The following is a 19321-nucleotide window of genomic DNA, read 5'->3' as shown; positions in this document are numbered from 1 at the left end:
GTCTGTCAGTGGGATTGAGACCAGGTCCTGCCTTTCCAGCTGGGCCTTGGAAGGAGCCAGAAACTGGGTTTAGGGTTCTGGGGTCTTATTTACACCCACACTCCCTGTCTGTCCTTGAGACAGTTGTGTCACCAGCATGGCCTACGAGGCTTCTCTCTGAGGCAGTAAGACCATGTGGGCATGGGGTGGGGAGTTGGGGATTGTGGGTGATCAAAATCAATTGGGTGTTGGGGGGGGGGGTGGTCAACCAGACATAGGCTAGGGAGTTCCATGGATGGGTTTGTGAGATTGACTCCTGACTTGAGACTCCAGGTCTGGTGGAGGTGCAGTGGCTTGGATATAATGGTGGACAGACCCAAGTTCTCCCACCATTTGGGGAAACTGTGCAAACATGAGTGAGAGGTCAGCCAAGCCTGGAGGCAGAGGTGAGAGGATGTTATTTCCTAACACAACTCTTTCCAAGGAGGGAGTAAACAGACACATTTGGCGGGACTGAGGGCCTGGCCGGAGGGGAAAGGACCCCCTACCTCACAGCATTTTTCTCTGAATGCCCCTTGAATTGAGACACAGTTGCCTGGTCTCCTGCAGTCTGTTCTCGGTGAGGAATGTCTTCCCCAGCTTCTCCGCTGAGCTCTACCAATTGTTTAGGGATTAACCCTTTGCCATCCAAACTCTAGCTTTATCTCTCTCCGTCTCTGTCCCTCCATCTGCACCCCTCGGGCTTCAGTGCACCTTTCACAAGCCTAAAAATGACGAAAATTGCATCTGCAGATGCGTTTTGCATGCACGGTGGAATCACAATCTCCGTATGGGCACGAGTGCTTTAAGAAAATAGTCTCGCTTCTTCACAAACTCAAGTAGCTTTCCTTGGAATCTGTCCATCCAAAAATTTGGTCTGCAGCGTCCAAAGCCAGATCCCCTGGAGCCTTACAAACAAGCTGGCTGGCAAGGCAGCGCCTCCTACAGTGTCTGCCTTAAGCAATAGGAGGATCTGCGGCCCATTTGCCCCTCAGAAGCAGGGTTTCCTGCATCCGGTGCCTCCTTTCACCCCCACTTCAGGGCACATGCAGTTCAGACCCGCGAACTTCCTAAGCCGCTCGCTGATGTCTCTTGTCCCTGGGGCCAGTCATAGCCACAATCAGAATTCCCAGGAACTCCGAGGCGGAGGGAGGCAAGGAGACTTCTCTTCCTGGGGGGCCAGGTGAGAAGGCCCGGCTGTGTTTCTGCTAATACTCTCCCCTTGCTGTCTGCTGGGACAGGGACCCTTGGTTTTGACTTGAAGTTCGTTCCTGGGCCAACCCTGAATGTAGCATGTGTGCCTGAGTGATGGATTCGATATTTACACACACCACCCTGATAAGTGCACATGTGTTTTTAATGTTTTGGCTTTCTACACTACAAACATGTCAATGTGGATATGCCTGCACACACAGACATGCTGTCGGGCTGGGACTTGAGTAGTTTTTCTCTTTTTTTCTTTTTCTTCCTATTCTTTTCTTTTTCTTTTTAAACTGCCCTCCCATAGCTAACACCTTTGCAAGCAATATTTCCCACCACACTGAACAACACTTACTTAATGCCTCCGGGGTTGTTGGAGGGCCACCATCCAGTTGTCCCTCCCAGAAAAGTCCTGCGTTTTGAAACCATCGAACAGCTCTAACCACGCACCTTCCTCGGGTCTTTGCCGGGAGCCCCCAGCCCGGCCCGCTGGGAATTGAAAAGCAGACTTCCGTGGCTTCTGCCTTCCCGAGCCCCGGTTTGTCCGGGGGAAACACGACTTGCCTTTTGAATTGCAACTACAGAGAACAACACCGAAGAGGTGAGCTGCTTGCCTGGGAGGCTGTTGTTTGAAATGAGGAAAAGGTGTTCTATTTCCCCTCCCTCTTATTTTCCTTTTTTCTCTTTGTTTCCCTTCTTTTATTTGCTTATTTAAAAATTTTTTGTGTGTTTAAAATAAAATAAAATAAAATAAAATAAAATAAAATAAAATAAAATAAAATAAAATAAAATAAAATAAAATAAAATAAAATAAAATAAAATTTGTGTTTGAAGGGGTGCTGACCTGCGTATAGTTCTAGGAAACACGAACCCCGCTGCCAGGGAAGCGATTGGCTGATGGAGCGGGTGACGGACGTGCTCCCTGAGAGCGGCCCGCCGCAGCCGCGCGCTGATTGGCTGCGCGGGAGGCTCGGCGGCTCCGCGGCGGGCGCACCGGGCACTCGGGTCCTGCAGCCTCGGGAGTCGGTGCCGCGCTCCTGGGAGCCCGGGCAGCACTCAGGCCGCGCGCTCCCCTCCCCGCAGCAGGCCGAGGGCCGCCCCCGCCGGGGACCGGGCCGGAGCTCGCCGTGGAGCCGGGGGTCCGGGTGGGGACGGCGCCTTTGGTCGCCGGAGGAGACTCCCTGGAAGTTCGCGGCGGGACGCGCGCGCGCGGGGAGACCGGCCGAGCCAGAGCCCCGACGCCGCGGGAGCGGGTGCGCGGAGCCAGCATGGGCAGCGGGCGCGGGGCGGCCGGGGGCGTGCTGCTGGCGCTGGCCGCCGCCGGGCTGCTGGCCGCGGGCTCGGCCAGCGAGTACGACTACGTGAGCTTCCAGTCGGACATCGGCGGCTCGTACCAGAACGGGCGCTTCTACACCAAGGCGCCGCAGTGCGTGGACATCCCGGCCGACCTGCGGCTGTGCCACAACGTGGGCTACAAGAAGATGGTGCTGCCCAACCTGCTGGAGCACGAGACCATGGCCGAGGTGAAGCAGCAGGCCAGCAGCTGGGTGCCCCTGCTCAACAAGAACTGCCACATGGGCACCCAGGTCTTCCTCTGCTCGCTCTTCGCGCCCGTCTGCCTGGACCGGCCCATCTTCCCGTGCCGCTGGCTCTGCGAGGCCGTGCGGGACTCCTGCGAGCCGGTCATGCAGTTCTTCGGCTTCTACTGGCCCGAGATGCTCAAGTGCGACAAGTTCCCCGAGGGGGACGTCTGCATCGCCATGACCCCGCCCAACGCCACGGAAGCCTCCAAACCTCAAGGTAAGCCCTCCCGCCCCGATGCCCCGGGCGGCTTGGGAGCCCGGGATTTGCCGGGCTGCAGCGGAGGATGCGGGAACGCCTTTCCCCGCCACCCGCATCCCCCGGCCGCCGCTGCACCCCGGAGTTCGGTCGTGCGCCCTAGAGATTGCTCTTAGGCTGTGCAGAGTGATTTCTCACCGCTTCGCCCCTCCCGGTCCAGGTGCATGGACCTCGGGGCTTGTCCTGCTGCGACGGCTGAGCCTCCCCCCTCCCTTAAACGGGGTCCCGCTTCTGGAGCCGCTCTTCTCGGGGTCCAGTCTCTCTTTTCCATACCTGAGACAAAGCCTTAAGCTCCAAATGAAAGGAGAGCCCGTCTCTCCTCCGGGAGAGAACCGAGTCCCCGTCGCAGTGTTTAACACCCCAGACAGGATGTGCCAGCAGGGAAAAGCCCGATACTGGAGAAAACCCAGGAAGGCCGAGAGCATGCTAAGGAGCAGCTTTATTTTCGTAGGTTCCATGAGGATTCAAACAAACAAACACACACACAAACAAACAACTTTTCCCTTAGCTAGTCCTTCAGCCCAGGAGCATAAGCTGCAGTTCTGGCTGAGTTAGAAAGTTTTAGAAACCCTGCATTTCTGTTTCCCCACCCCTTTCCAGGTAACACTTTGGGAGGGTTGGGGGGGGAAAGGATGGAAAAAGTCTCTTCTTTCTCATTCTTGCATACCCCCTGCTTCTCTCATTTACACCAATCCTCAGGTAATTAGAAAGATAAAAATGTAATTAGTTCATTGTTCACCTCTCCTTGGGGAGTGGGATTTCTGAGTCTTGCTTAACTGTCTCAGGGACCACCCGAGGTTCCTAGAAGTCCCTGCCACTTAAAGGGCAGTTCTTGAGCGGCGGGGGTGGGGTGGAGGGGGGTGGTGGGTGGTGTGTGTGTGTGTGTGTGTGTGTGTGTGTGTGTGTGGAGGGGGGAGATCTCCGAGAGGCAACAAAACAAAACAAACCAGCAAAACCCCCAACTTGGTGGCCTGACTTTTATAGGAGTGAATTCAACCCTGAATTCTTTGGAAGCAGAGTTGAGATTTAAGGATGTGGAGATAGTCTGAGATGGGGAGCCATACCCAGGTGTGCTTAGCATACGAGCTGGTGTCTGGAGGGCTTTTCAGGTGTGAGGCTGGCTGCTTGCTGATTTCACCCATCCTCATGTGATGCCATAAAGAGATGTTCCCCCAGAGTGAGGATGGGGGTAGGTATGGGGAAAGGGGCACTCTGAAGTTTGAATGCACTCACTTATTCTGGGAAGGGAGGGAGATCAGGCTGAGGTACTTGATGTTGGGTGGCATGGGTCCCGGCCGGTTGGAAAGGCAGCAGCCTGCCTGCAGTGGCAAAGTCTGGGCACCTCTTGCTCTCCGCTTCCTGGGTGTCTGCACAGGGTTAACCTTTGGGAAGTGCAACCCCGAGAGCTGAGCAATTACCTAGCGCAAACAAAGCACGTTGTGTTCTTCTGTGGAGCCTTCCCTGCAGCCCACAGCATTTTCCTTCTTCCCTTCCTCCGCCGCCAGCCGCTGGGGGATTAGCCCAGCCCAGCCCTGCCCGGGAGGCTGGGGCCAGCTCATCTTTCTGGGACAGCTAGTTGGTGGACATGGAGACCTTTGGGGGAATACTCTCTGGGGGGAGATGGGAAGGCTGGCCGGGAAGCCTACTTAGGAAGAGGAAAGAATCCTCCCAGCCGAACTCCAAAAGGCTGGGTGTCTTGAAGCCCTTTATTCTTTGGCTGCTGTTCCACTTGTCTGCTTCCTCTCGCCGGGCCTTTTCGTACATCTTCCCCTCTGCTTCCTCCATCCCAAGTAGTCACCTTCCCAAGACCAGCTGCTGAACAGAGAGGCTGTGAGAGGTCCAGTCAGGCGTGGGACCAGGGAACTGGTTCTCCTGCAGCATTTTTGGTGAGAGCCTCTGCTTTGAGAAGGAAGCTGGTCAGCCTCAGCACTACAGCCACTCAGTGGGAGCCCCACAGGGCTTCTCTGAGGCAGGATGGCCACTGGAGGTGGAAAGGCTGTGTGTGTGTGTGCATATGCATGTGTGTGTGTGTGTGTTTGTGTATTGGGACAGGCCAAGATGACTGCACTACTGGTCGTTATAACCTTATGGCTGGTAGCTCCCGAATAAGAACTGGTGCTTTTGGGTGGCAGTAAGTATATATGCACTATTTTATTGTTTTATTCTTAAAAATTAAAACAAGAGTTTTCAAATCATCATCAGATCTCTGCATGATTTAGCTGATTTCTGTTTACATACTTTGGGGTATTGGGCCTCCCTTTGTGGACATGTGTTATTAAAGATAAACTTAATTATGAGAAATGAGGCAAAATACATGCCCCCTCCCCCCACTTCCCAAAGGCCATGGCCTGAGCCTCATCAAGCATCTGTTATGGGAGAGGCGATGGCTCTTTCCCCAGGAAAGTCATTTCTAAGTCTTGCACTTACATTAGACCTGTGCACTCTGCTAAGTCCTCCCCACGCCCTGCCAGGTTTTACTGATTGAAGTTGTGTGTGTGTGTGTGTGTGTGTGTGTGTGTGTGTGTTGGGACAGGCTGAGATGACAATGAGCAAATACTTTTAGTTTGGTCTTGTTGTTGTTTAGGCATGTTGTGCAGTAAATCAGCCTGGCTGTTCTAGTCACAGATCACAGAGGCCACAGTGTGAGCGTCATGACCAAGAGCCTTCTACAGAGCCCTTCCCCATGTATCCAGGAGCTGCTGGGGAGAACTGCTGTGTGTGTGTGTGTGTGTGTATGTGAGAGAGAGAGGGGGGGGGCAGAGAGGTAGAGGAAGGGCTGTACTATGTTTGAGAGAGAGGGGGGTAGAGAATGTGCGAGGTGCATGTGTGTGCGTTGATTTTTAAAAAATCCACTTAATCCTGATTCCACCTTGGGACTTTCTCTTCTTTATCTATCAATAAAACACAAACGTTTTAGGTTTTGTTTTCTTTGCTTTAAACGTTACTTTAAATCCACTTTAAAAGGGGTTTTGTTCCACTTCTCAGATAGATGCCTGGGTGGATTTCTCCTGCCGAGGCCGCCTGCGGGGCCCCAAGGACAGTCGGAGGGGCACAGATTAATATTGCATTACACATTCCACCTTCTCTGGACCGAGCTGCTGGTGCTGCAGAGTCTGCTGCTGCTCCAGAGTTGGCTATAAGGAAAGCAAGATGGGGGGAAGCCACGCTGAACTCACCTCAGCAAGATCCTGCAGCCAGCCCTGAGCGATGCTGCCTGGCTGCCTGCTGGCCAAAGGTCACTGATGGCACGGAGGGAAGTGCCCCTGTGGGGAACGCAGTGTGTCTACACCACATGACGCGAGTGTGTGGAGCAGATGGAGACCTGGTGTTTACATTCTGATGGCCCTGGTCCCGCTACTTGTTTAGTCAAGGTTGTTTTCATAGAACCTTGCAATGTGATCGTTTCCACTTTTTTAAAAAATAAGGAAACAAGGAAAATCCCACAGCAAAGTTGATGCTCCCACTATAAGTAACAACGTGCCTTCCCATATTGCGGGACTTCCTTTCCCTGTTTTTCTCCCCAGGGAAGCAAGAACCATATGTAAGACGCTGGCTAAGTTTTTCCCTTGGTTTAGAAACACTACCAGTTTCAAATCTGATTTTGTGTGAAAAGCAAATTTCCAACATCTGGGCCAACAGACAGTCAGGCAGTCTTCTGCTTGGAGTGCGGCTATGGCTCCTGCTGCACTGAGAATCTGGATGGTGTTTGGCTCTGGGTACAAAGACCAGGGCATGTGGTCTCTGCTAGGCCATACAGGGACCCCCTGGGAAGTTGGGGGGTGGGCGGCCAGCTCTCGGCCGGTTGTGTCCTGGGAGCAGCCTTGATCTGGGAGAGCTGTGCAGCTCCCTGCCTACCCCCCATCATTTCCCTGAGCCATTGGGGAGCTCCCTGAGGAGGAGATGCTATCCCAGAAGCCATGGAGAGGGACAGGAGGAAACAGGATGAAGAGCCTTATATTTGAGCAGAGGTCACTCAGACCACATCCTTCCTTGAGGTATCTTTCCTTTGCTCCTTAGCTCCAGCCTGGCATGGCCTCTAATGCTGTGCCAAGGATGGAGTGCCCTTGGAACATGCTAATGCTTTCTTCCTAGATCATAGATAAAACACGTGGTTTGAAAGAAAGGTGACAGTGATGGTGAGGATGGTAGTGGTAGTGATGATGGTGGTGATGGTGATGGTGGTGAGGATGGTGATGGTGATGATCAGCCACTCTGCCCTTCTGGGGATTCCACTGTATCTCCTTCTCCCTGCCCTTCCACAGAGACAATTTATCTCCCCAGGATTCCTCTAGCATCAGCAGCATTTTGGCTTGGAGGAGGCCTCTAGCCCTGGCCTCAGATGCCTCTTCCCCTGGAGCTTAGCCACCTACCAGTGGCCCTCAGGTCGGCCATACACACATCTCTTCAAAGCACTTCTCAGTGCTGTGAAAGTGCCTCCAGGCAGTCTCTCCCATCCAGCTCTCTCCTCCCATTTGGCAGCTCTTGCTAGCAGTTGCCTTTTTAGAGAGGGATGTTCTGGGCCTGGGGTTAGGGTTCATATGCTGACTGAGTTTTTATTTCTTGGCTCCTAAAGAGCCGGTCAGATTGACCTGCTGTCTTGTTGGGAGTTTGGGAATGGGCAGGGGGTGGGAATTGGATGGGGGATATTTAAAAGGGGAGTGAGGGTGGGAGGGGGGGTGGAAGAACAGGAAACCATAACTGGAATAGATGTGTTTGGTTTATAAGTCAACTTTCCCCAGAGACCCACCATACCCCATTAAGCCACAAGTTACAGGTCTGGCTCCACCCAGCCCCAGATATTGTTGCTGTGAATAGGTTTGCCATATTCAATAGCTCTAGCCCCGAAATTTTCAAGAAGCCCTATGTCTGCTTATAGCTTTAGGTTGTGGGCTTTAGGAGTCTTCTTTTTGGTTTTCAGGTTGCCCTTCAGAAATTCCAAAAGACCTTTAACTACTTTCATCCTGGTCATGGGCTGATCTCTTTCCCAGGGAAGGCTTCTCTCTGCACCCATCAACCCCATCACTCACAGCTCCCTTTTCTCCTCCTCTCCCATTCCTAGGCACAACTGTGTGTCCTCCGTGTGACAACGAGTTGAAATCTGAAGCCATCATTGAGCATCTCTGTGCGAGCGAGTTTGGTAAGAAAGCATCCCTGGCTGCCTTGGGGAGGTTTGGCATTCCCTGCTTCCTCCCGGCCCGTGTCCCTGCTGAGCAGGGCCTGTTGATCCATCTTTTGGGGAGCGTTATGTTCTCTACCTCCCTTGTGGCTACTTCTCTCAGGCAGATGGAAGACTAGACAGGGTGGGGACCCGGGTGGTTGTTATTAAAGTCAAACTTTGCTTCTGTCCTATGTGGGAGGTCCCTGGACAGGTTTTTGGCCACCTCTCTAGGGAGGTAGACTTGGGGACAAGTGAACAGGAACTAGGGGGAAACACCACTCCTTGGACACTACCAGGAGGTACAGCGGGCAGCTAGGGCTGGTCTTCTCTCTGCACCGGCTCTTTCTCCATTCACCCCTAGGTGTCAGCATCACTCTACCCAGGATCTAAAATGGCTGGTGGCTGGGTGCCTTCCTAGGGAGGTGAGTCCACTGTCAGGGCATTCAGAGAAGGGGACCCTATGAGATCCTTCCAGGCAAAGAAAGTTGACACCCCACGGTATTGGGATTTAGCTTCATTTCCCCCAAATCACTCTGGGTTAGAAGGGAATTTCGAATCAGCACTTAGAGCCCGGGAGAAGGGCTTGGTGTGTCCTGGGCAGCTGATCTCAGGTGGCCTTTCAGGGATGGGCCCTGGTGGGGATGTGGTGGAAGATCCGTGCTCCAGACACCTTGGCATCCCTCCTCGGGGAGAAATAAATGTTCACTGCATCCATTTGAACGCGAACAGGGGGTTTCTCATGATGCCTGCACTGTATCCCTGAGGCTGGATTTTGTGCAGAATTCTTACCAGGAAAAGCAGAACGGTAGGTAACGCGAGTGTGCCCTTCCAGAATCACCTACCCTGTGTTTCATTAACCAAACATCATCAAGTACACGAAAGGGCCTCGTACTGGCAGAGTGCCACGTCTGAATGAGCTGCACACGTATGTGCGTGCACACACAAGTTAAAGGACATTGTACATATGACAGATGTGCCCTCAGGGTATTTGCCATGGTGACTGAAGACACTTTGGGGAATTGAGACCCTTTGCCATGGAGAGCTTCTTGGGAAGGGATGTGTTTTGCATACTTCATTTCTTTTTTAAAACATATTTTTATTGATTTTAGAGAGAAAGGGAGAGATAGAAAACATTAATGATGAGAGAAAATCATCGATTGGCTGCCTCCTGTATGCCCCACGCATGTGCCCTTGACCAGGATTGAACCTGGGATCCTTCAGTTTGTAGGCTGATGCGTTATCCACTGAGCCAAACTGGCCATGGCTGCATGCTTCATTTCTACACTAGGTGTCTCTGTCTGCCTCCTTCATCCTTGGGGAGGACAGTAGGACCTCAAAGATTTGGTCTATTCTGCATTTTGCTGTGTGTGTTTATCGCACACTTTTCCTCGTTGTCATCTTAAACGTACTCAAAAGAAATTGTTATAGAGGGCTGTGATTACCCTGCCATCTGACTGTAGTGACATTTGCTTCTTGATGGCCACACTCTTGCTTTGTCAGGAGGCGTTCAATGCCAGGCTGAGCCTGGCGGGTCTCCTGTGATAAAGCCTGTGGGTGTGCAGCCCCTCACTGCCTTAGCAACAAGCTTTTCATTCACATATGGGATTGGGATTTCTTCCCAAAGACGCCTTTGGATATGGAGAAAAAGGACATAAAATCACTCAGAAATCCTGATGAGAAGAAGCCTTTTGCTACATGGTTGGGGCCGGAAGAATCTGCTCACGTATGGCTGTGTTCCTGAAGGATCCTTAGGAGAGATGATGAAGGGGCCACTCTTGCAGATTTCATTGATCCTCTTTAGCTATTGTAAATCACCACACTTACTTTCAGAAATTGGTCCCCTGGCATTTCAGCAAATCCACGGAATCATATTAAACTCTGAAAGGTAATATATTAGCTGATGTGAATGCTCATGTGACTTTTATCAGGCTCAGCTCCTGAGGGAAGAGTGATGGAAAACCCTGGAACTGAGTGTGGAGGCGACTGGCAGGGCGTGTCTTCCTGGTATGGAGCTCAAATCCAGTGCATCTGATTATTCACTGATTCACGTGTCTATACATTAAATGTTTCTTGAGTGCAAAGCTCTGTGCTAGATGCCATATGAAAAATACTCACCTAGGATAAATTAAAATTTAACTTTAAGAAATTTTAAATCCCGACCAAACACTAATCAATGATTTTTTAGACACTATGGAGTCATTTTATAACGCACCAGCTGAAGAGAGGGGCTGTGGGGACTTCAAGGCCAAAGTTAATGCCAAGGTGGTCTGAGAAGAGATCCATGCTTATGCCCCATACCAACTTGAACTTGTCATCAGGCCTCCTCTAATCTCCCCCAATTACCGGTCAACATTCTGGTAACGGGGAGGGGGGGGGGGGGTTGTGGCAATTAGTGACACTGGAGACATTCCCTAGAGGGGAGCTGAAGAGTCAAGCCTTGGGAAATAATTGATGGTGTAGGCCCTGTAGGGTAAGAGTCTGGTGCTCAGGTAACTCACCTGGGGATGGACATCTTTTCCCTAATATGGTAGGTGCCTACTAAGTCAGCAAGCACCTGCTCACGGCTTCCAGGAAAGAGGGTTCTCTATCTTATGTTAATAACCAATCAGGTCTTGGTGAATCTGAGTGATTAGCTGTTTGGGACTGTGTTCTTATAGCTCGGAGATTATTTTCTTTTTGGGTTCATAGAACTTTTGACTTTCTCCCGGAATGTACAGGTCACCTTATCAAATTCACTTATTTCATAAATAAGGAATCTGACTTTCTCAACTGGACTTGCCTTCCCCTTTAAGAAAAGAGGAATGGCCGCTGGACTTGGCCATAGAGACGTTTATCTCTCCAGCATGGGTGTGGTATATGCCAGGCCTCTTTGATTTGGATGCAGAGAGACTTTTAGTTTTTTTTTTTGTGTGTGATGTTCTTCTAAGACAATAAGTAGGCTTCCCCCCTCCTCTCTGCAGGGTCTGAGCCTAGCTCTGCCCTTCTCAGCACCCTGGAGAATGCAGCCTGCGGGGAACTTGTTCTAAGCTGAGTTCATTTCAAGGAAGTGAGGCAGTTCGCTTACACTGATGGGATTCAATTAGGAAACAAAGACATTCAGCAATGTCAGCTGACACACAACAGAAAAGAAAAAGAACATTTCACTCCCTACCCCTGGGATCAAACTTTGCAGTGAGAGGCCCTGACATCTGGATGGGAAGACATCAGGTGGTTGGAAGGCTCTCTGTGAGCTCCAGGAACAAGGGGTGCATTCCTTCCGGGTCAGCACGCACACTTGCCCTCCTGCCAACACATTCGTACTCCCGCATAGCCTGCCACCCCTCCTCCTCCTCGGGCAGCGCATGCTTCACTGCCTGGTGTGCTTGGCCACCGGTCTCTCCACCCCTGCGCTGGACCCCCTTGGTCCCGAACACATTTTTTCCCCCCCAACAGGGAAAAGCATCAGTAGAAACACCTGTGTGCTGATGCTCAGGAATGCAGCTGGATCAGCCTGGATCAAGCACCAGATGGGGGAGAGCCAAACGTTAGGTGGTGCCGTTTCTGAATTCAAGTTGGTGGCCAGCCTGCGTGCGGTGCTCGGTGTAGGATGTCCTGGTCTGCTTCTTGTCCTCTCTGGTTTTCCAGCTGCATGACCGCAGGGTGCTGCTCCCTCCTGTTATGCAGGCCGATGTGGTATTGCAAGTGGCCACACTAATGATTCTGCTTTTAATAATCCAAGGTCCATGGCCGTTTCCAGGTCAGCATGTCCCAGGGATGTGAGGGTCTGACTTATAATTGCTGCCAGGTTAGAACCCCACCTCTGGCCACTCACTCTAGCTTCTCCAGAATCTGCAAACACCTTTCAGCTTTCTTGCTAGAAAGGTTTATGATGATGAGATAGTTCAGAGCTTTCTTTTACCGGCTTCCACAGTTTTCTTGAGCTTGTGAGTTTAGTTGACAACTTATTTTTTAAAATATATATATGTGTATATACATATATATATATGTTATTGATTTTTTTACAGAGAGGAAGGGAGAGGGATAGAGAGTTAGAAACATCGATGAGAGAGAAACATTGATCAGCTGCCTTTTGCACACCCCCACCGGGGATGTGCCCGTAACCAAGGTACATGCCCTTGACCGGAATCGAACCTGGGACCCTTCAGTCTACAGGCCCACTCTCTATCCACTGAGCCAAACCAGTTTCAGCAGTTGACAACTTCTTTAGCCCAGTATTTTCTCACTGTGGAAAAAGATTTCTTTGCCCCCAGAAATTTTCCTTGCTTTCTGGAAGGATCTCCTCCACCCCCTTCATTTATATGTTTCCTCATAAAGAGTAAAACCATACTTTTGCAACACTAAAAATGAGTCAAAGAGGAAAGCAAAAAAAAAATCAGCTCTCAGTGTAGTGTTTGGGAATGTTTCCTAGAAGAAGGATGTTTAAAGGTTCCCTGCACCTTCGCAAATCTGTTCTCACTCCTTTTCCAAGGTGTCTTGGCCGTGCTGCCGTTCGGAGACACAGTGTTTTCCGCGGGAGGGCTGTTTGATCTCTTGCAAGAGTAGATCCAGCCTTTCCAAACTGAGCCTGGAGTTTCCTCCCACAGAGGAGGAAAAGGGGCTGCCAGCAAAGTAATTGCAACATCTGTAAGCTGCTTGAGAGCAGGATCTGCATCTTGTACCGTATTTTACTTAATATAAGATGCCCGTTAATTGTGGGATGCACTATTGGTTTGGTACCACGAACAAAGGAAAACATAGCTTGTGTTCAAATGGAACGATAATCTGCCCCTTAGAATGGACAGAACAAGGCCTGCTTGTACTTAGAGCCCCTGGCACGGTGTCTTAGACATGGGGGCACAAGTAAATGTTTGTCCGATGGGAATATGAGTGACACAGGATGGCAGGGGTTTGGGAACTGGACTTCCTTTTTTAATAAAAGGACGAAGGCTCCTTTCCAAGTGACTGTGTGCCACTTGTTTATTAAGTCCAAGGAAAACCACATGTCTTGTTTGGGGTGACTGAGTGTATATGGAAAAGAAAAAGAAGCCCCAGCATTCAGAAATCTAGTTCAGTCAAAGCAAAATTAAATAGACGTGAGAGAAAGGAAACAAAGGCTTAAGGGTGTTTGCAGATACTGGAGAAGCCAGAGAGAGTGGCTGGAGGTGGGGGCAAGGGGAGCTGACAATCTCTAAAAGACATAATCCATCTATAGTCAGAAGGAGTTGTGGCATCTCATGTGCGAGAAGAGACGGGGTTGGGCGCTTTAAGTGCCTGGAAGTGTAATGCCCAGCTGATGGCCCAAGACCAGTCTGGTCTTCCCGGGCACGAGGCGGGCTGGACAGTGCACAGACCTCGCTGAGCCAGGAGCCTTCCAAGCCTCCGAGCTGGCCGGGCGAGTTGTGATGTCATTCCTGGCTCACCCACAGTCTCGGATAGGAGACTTCCTGAATAGGTGCCAGCCCTGGGGTCCTGGCCAGACGAAGCAGGTCTTGAGCAGTTTGGATTGAGGTCAGACTGGGAGCACCTTGCACTCGGAAGTCCCGCTGAGGAACGGAGGAAAAGCTGGGGAAAGAGCCCTCGTTCCCCCACGGGGGAGGGTGATGCATCCCATCCCCTCTCATTCCTTATCTATACCTGTCGCAAGAGGACAGTTAGAGAAAGCAAACTTCCACGAGAAGCACTTCTCTTTAGCATCTTTGAACCTGTGAAAGCGTGGTTAAGGGTGAGAAAGTACACAGAAAGCCAGGGCCCATGGGTGGGCATGGCGTTCTCTGGAACTGAGTTCAGCCCTCCCTCTCCCGCTAGATGAATACTATGCAACACTGGGCAAATCTCTCACCCTCTCCAGCTCTCAGGCTCCCTTGAAGAAGTGACAACTGATAGCCAGGGGTAGGTTCTGGTAAGGCGCAGATGAGCTGGTGGGTAAGGAACCCAGTGCTGGGCCAGGCACACGGGGTGGACTCACTGAACATTAACTGTGGGGCTCTCCACAGGGACAGCAGTAGCCCAGCAACCTGTCCCTGGCATTGGACGCCTCCCTTCCCGACTCTCACCAGAGGAGTGAGAGGTGCATCTCAGAAGCTCTGCTGTCGGCTTATTTATCGAAATCTTTCCTGAACTGAATTCTGGTTCCAGCCTTTCCTCATCTTTGCACCGTGCGGAAATGGTGGCTTTTCTTTGTACTAAGACATAGCGAGGCATGGGCTTCGTTGGTTCAGGATTGGCTGACACGGGACTTGCACCTCTTTGTGGTGAATTCTGAGTCTGACCTGGGGATGGTCAGTTGCCAAATGGTAATGTACTCTCCAACCTGTGATCCTATAATTCTCCGGGTGTGAGTAACCCTGCCCAATTGCCCAGCCCTCATCTTTAAAAAAGATTTATTGTGGTGAAATGTAAATAATATAAAGTTTACCATGAAAAATATATTTTATTGATTTTTTACAGAGAGGAAGGGAGAGAGATAATTAGAAACATCGATCAGCACGACCCCTACTGGGGATGTGCTCACAACCAAGGTACGTGCCCTTGACTGGAATTGAACCTGGGACCTTTCAGTCCGCATGCTGACACTCTATCCACTGAGCCAAACTGGTTTCGGCAAGTTTACCATTTTTATGTATACAGTTTAGTGGCATCGAGTCCATTCCCATTGTTGTCAGTCGTCACCCCCCTTCACTTTGGTTATTTTTCATCATCCCAAATTGAAACTCTACCCAAACACTAACTCCCCATTCTTCTCTCCCCTCACTCCCAGAAACTCCCATTCTACTTTCTGTCTCGATGACTTTGACTTTTCTAGGTACCAAATATAAGTGGAATCCTACAGTATTTATCCTTTTGTGTCTGGCTTATTTCACTTAACAAATGTCCTCTCTGTCATCTGATGTATACACAAACTATCATGGAGAAGGGGGGGAAGGAGGATTTGCCCTCCAATTCACCCCTGCTATCTGAAGTTTCTCTGAGACTGGCTGGAGGAAGAGGGGTAAAGGATGAGCTCGGATAGAGGGGCTGTTCGTAACCCACACAAGTGGTCCATTTCTTTGAGCGTCGTCTTGCTCATCGGTACCCAGTTGTCATTTAGATCTGCTGAGCGTGATGGTGCCTCAAGATCAGCCAGTGCAGGGCTCGTACCTAAAGGCTGCGGAAAAGAAGGCTCTGATAGAGAAGTTAGCCAGTTGATTGCCCAAGGCCACGCTGCCCTGCCTGGCATCCCTTACAGGCTTTGTTCCCATCAGCACATAGCTGGGTAGCCAGTCCAGACTCCATGCCCTTCCTCCTTCATGTTCTCTCACGCCCGTCACATTTCCGTCCTGCCAGGAACCGCAGAGGAAGCTCCCTGGGAAGGGAGGGCAGGGTGTTCCTTCACAGCTTCAGAGCTTGTGGGATATACATGGCTGATGTCTGTGCCTAACACATAGAAAGGGCTCAGCAGTCGTTGATTTCTTCCTTTGTGGAGAGAAGCAGGCAGTACAGTAGGATATAAAGAACACATGCCTTGGGACAGACGGGCTTGGATTAAATCCCAATCCATAAACTGAGCAACCTTGTAGAAGTCTCTCAACCTCCCCGAGCCCATCCCCTCACTAATTAAACGTGGACGACGACTCCGGTGTCACTATGGGGAGAACTGAATTAATCAAGAGTGTATAGTTCCTGGGATATGGTGGCTGCTCCGTCCCCAGTAATGTTCTCTTCTTACTCAAAAAGGTTGTTTCAGGATGGAAATTAGCCCAGGTAGGAAGAGCCTGGCACTAATGAAATCATCTGGTTGGCAAAAAAAAAAAAAAAAAAAAAGTTAGGACACGGAATGGAATGTCCCGGTTAATTCTCTGGTTAAAAGAGGATTATGCTGAGGAAGCCTTTTAAAAAGCGTATTTGGAAAAGCTTTAAAAGTTTTATACAACTTCAAGGTGCTGTAGTTAAAAAAGCAAAACCAAACCAAAGCAGACAAAAACACACACACAAACCCTGCCGACCAGCAGTTTTAGTCAGGTGCCACCCTTACATCATCGTAAAACTGGATGTCCTTAGACAGGCAGGCCCGCAGAACGCAGGGAGCTTGGGCTGAGGGTAGACCAGTTTTAGGACATGCTGACCCACGTTTTTTCTTTGCGTTTTTGTGTGTTATTTAGAAATCTCATTCCTCATATGAGCTTTTCTACTTATAATTTATTGGGGCCTGTTTAAGAGGGACAGACCTTGTGTCTTGAACTTCCCTTTGCCCTCCCCTTTTCTCAAGCAGTATCTTCAGGGCAGTTTTTAATTTCTTTTCCAACAACTGCCCTGCGATGTTTGATGGGAACTCCTTTGGACTGAAAAACAGGCTATGTGGAGAAGCAGCTGAACATTTAAATATTGGTAAATGTTATCTTAATTTTGCAGAAATGAGCCAGAAACTCCAGTCTGTATTTTTTTTTTTTAAGGAGAACAAATGGCCACAGAAATGTCAGGCCCTTGCCCTGCCTCAGCGTGCTCGGAGCAGCCAATTAAACATGCACTGGCTTTGAAAGGCCTCTCAAAGGCCTATAGATTGCGCTCGAAATCTTTGTTTAGTCTTTCAGGAACACTGTCACATGGATGATTTATCAAAGAAAGTTGTTTATGTGGCAGTAAAATAAACTCCGGGCCTGTTCGGGCTAAGATTTCCCGTGCATTTCTACCAAGGTAAACACCGCTAACAGGCAGGTTGCAGGTTCCGTGTGAAAGCCAGACACATACAATAAATATTTGAGCTACAGCTTTGCTGGGTAAGAGGACGGGCCTGTCACCAGCGCTGTCACTCTCCGCGAGGACCTGGCGGTGCAGCAGCCTGGACACCTGGCAGCGCCTGTGTGCGCGGGAGCCAGCCCTACTGCGCGGGCCTCCCCGGGCCTGAGTGCCACTTAGTGCTGGCACTGGGGACTTCCTGGCTCGGAGGGGACCAGCCTCAGACGGCGTCCCTCAGCATCGCACACACAGCCGCCGGTGATGAGTTATGAGGGACCTGAACCAGAAGCGGCCGGCTTAGGTTTCTTTGAAAATAGACATTTGTTGAACCAAATTGGCAGGGGACTGGGGCGTGCTGAGTGATTTGGGAGCCGGGGCCAGGGCACGGTGGGAGGGGGAGATCCTTGTGAATTCTGCTGAGCTGGAATGCTAGTGCCAGAAGGGCCAGCCGAGGGACTTCCCCGGGCCCCCCGGCTTTGCTCGCTGGTGGTGGTCATGAGAGAGCCACTTGGGAGTCAAGAGTGCGGGTCCTGCCCTGTGGGTGCTGTGGCGAGTGCCCGGGACCACCTGAGTGATGAGTGAATGAACAAACAGGAGGGGATGATGGAGAAGAGAGGAAACAAGCCTTCTCCATCTGTGAATGGAAGCTGTGGGGGTCATTGTTCATAGTGACTTTCTAGGGAGTGGCCGCCGAGTTATAAACCACTTCTTCTGAGTCTCAGAGGCTGGAGCTTCCAGAAGACTGTTCCTCGTCAGGACCGAGTTTCCTGGTGTTTGTGGGTACCCGCCATCACTCAGGTGCCACCCTGGGCCCCCCATGCCAACCTTCATGCTGGGTCAGGGAGAGGAACCAGGACCCTGGACGTTCGTGTCTGTCTGATGAGGACTTTTCAGGTTGGGCTCGTGTGCAGGGCATCTGTGCTCAGGGTTTGAGTCCCGAGAATAAACGGCCTTTCCAGGCTGGGGGTGCGAGGCCAGGCTGCCTGGCAGCGCTCAGAGATTGATGTGCAGGTAACAGAGGCTTCCTGGCTTGCAGATATTTAGGGGAATAAAGGAGCGCTTTCTGCAGGGCAGGCATGAGGGAAATCATTTACACATTCTGAAAGGATGTCTGTGCGTTGTACAGAGATGCCCACAATGTGCTTTGGCAACGGGGAGGCATTGGGGACCAGCGCCCTGAGCCGTGTTCTGGCTCCGCCTGGCAGGATTCTGAGCAGGGTTTTGCCTGCCTTGTTTTTTCTAGCCCTTCCATCAGCATCTCCCCAGGACACTTCCTCTACCTCCCATGTGTTCTCCTCTGTGTGAGCTCTTTGAAACTTAGTTCGCCCTGGTGTGTCTTCCACAGCAGATCCACTCAGCTCCTGGGAATGGCTTTGGGTCTGCAAGTGACCCCGAACTCTGTGCCTGGCAGCGGAGCTAGGAACAGGGGCCTGGAAGAAGCACTTTAGACCCTCAGAACAGCTGGCACCCAGGAGAGTCCCCTCACATGCCCTCCACAGGGGGCAGCAGTGCCAGCTGCCATGAATACTTGGGCCTTGGATTCAGGCACTTGGTCTATGGCAGAGGTGGCCCCGCTTCCAGGCTTCCTGAGTTCTCGTCACCGAGCGGAGGGACCTGTCCTGCCAGAATTTAAGAATCCGGTGGATGAGGCCTGCCTTGGCCGTGCTCCTTTGTCTCTGTTCCTGGTGACTTCAGATGCTCCAGTGCAGCGGTTGCTAACCGGTGGTCCGTGAGGTGAGGTCCATGAAAGGTTGGCGACTTTTGCGTTAGTGCGTGGTCCCAACTCTCTGGCCTGAAGAAGGAAGGGGTTTTTTTTGCTTTTGGGGGGGCGGGGCGCTGGAGAAATTCAAACACGTTTCCTCGAGGAGAAAAGTAACCTAACTCAGGCTCAAGGTTAATGGAGAAAGTAAAGAAAAGCATTTCTGGTGTCAGGAGACAGGCATTGGAAAAGAGCGTGAAGATTCAAAACAGATAATAATCCTTAAAGTGACAAAACTTAACGCAGCTAAATAAATGCAGGAAAGAAAGTCACATGTTCTTTCTGACTACCGACTCAGCGTCCTGTGTAAGGGCCAGTCCCAGCCAGAAATGCGGGGTCTCGAAGGCTGACTTGAGGTGTGAAGAAGAAAAGTTGGTCTTCTGACTCACACCATTGTCTGTGTACCCCGCTGGCACTGGGACCCCTTCCTATGAATGGGCAGCAGTTGGAATGAGCAGGCGAGGTTACCCATGTACTGTGTCCATGGGCCTGAGTCAGAGAGGCCACCTGGCAGGGCAGGGCTGCAGGAGGGAAGGGTTCTGTCAATAAGAATTGTCTGCTTTGGGCAAGGTGCTGGGAAGTGGAAGGGTGACACAGGGCCGATGAGGGCAGCCTCCAACCCCCAGAGAACCCGCAGCCCCCTCCCCCCACAGGGA

The 19321-nt window shown here is 51.2% G+C and overlaps 1 protein-coding gene across 2 annotated transcripts in view; it reads left to right on the top strand.

The window, feature by feature from the left end:
* The first annotated feature begins 2204 nt into the window (after positions 1 to 2204).
* The window catches only part of SFRP1 (secreted frizzled related protein 1), a 38126-nt gene continuing 21009 nt past the window's right edge, over positions 2205 to 19321 (top strand). For both annotated transcript variants that reach the window (XR_014794506.1, XM_084877782.1), the window contains exons 1-2: positions 2205 to 3018; positions 8117 to 8194. Coding sequence is in view for 1 of the 2 variants with exons in the window: in XM_084877782.1 (XP_084733908.1) it covers positions 2487 to 3018; positions 8117 to 8194 (610 nt within the window). In the remaining variant the exon portion in view is untranslated. The remainder of the gene's footprint in view (positions 3019 to 8116; positions 8195 to 19321) is intronic.

The sequence above is a fragment of the Pipistrellus hanaki genome, assembly GCF_964339955.1.
Source record: "Pipistrellus hanaki genome assembly, chromosome: 3".
Taxonomy (NCBI): domain Eukaryota; kingdom Metazoa; phylum Chordata; class Mammalia; order Chiroptera; family Vespertilionidae; genus Pipistrellus; species Pipistrellus hanaki.
Note: the sequence above shows the minus strand (reverse complement) of the source record. Positions and strands in the feature narration are given on the sequence as shown.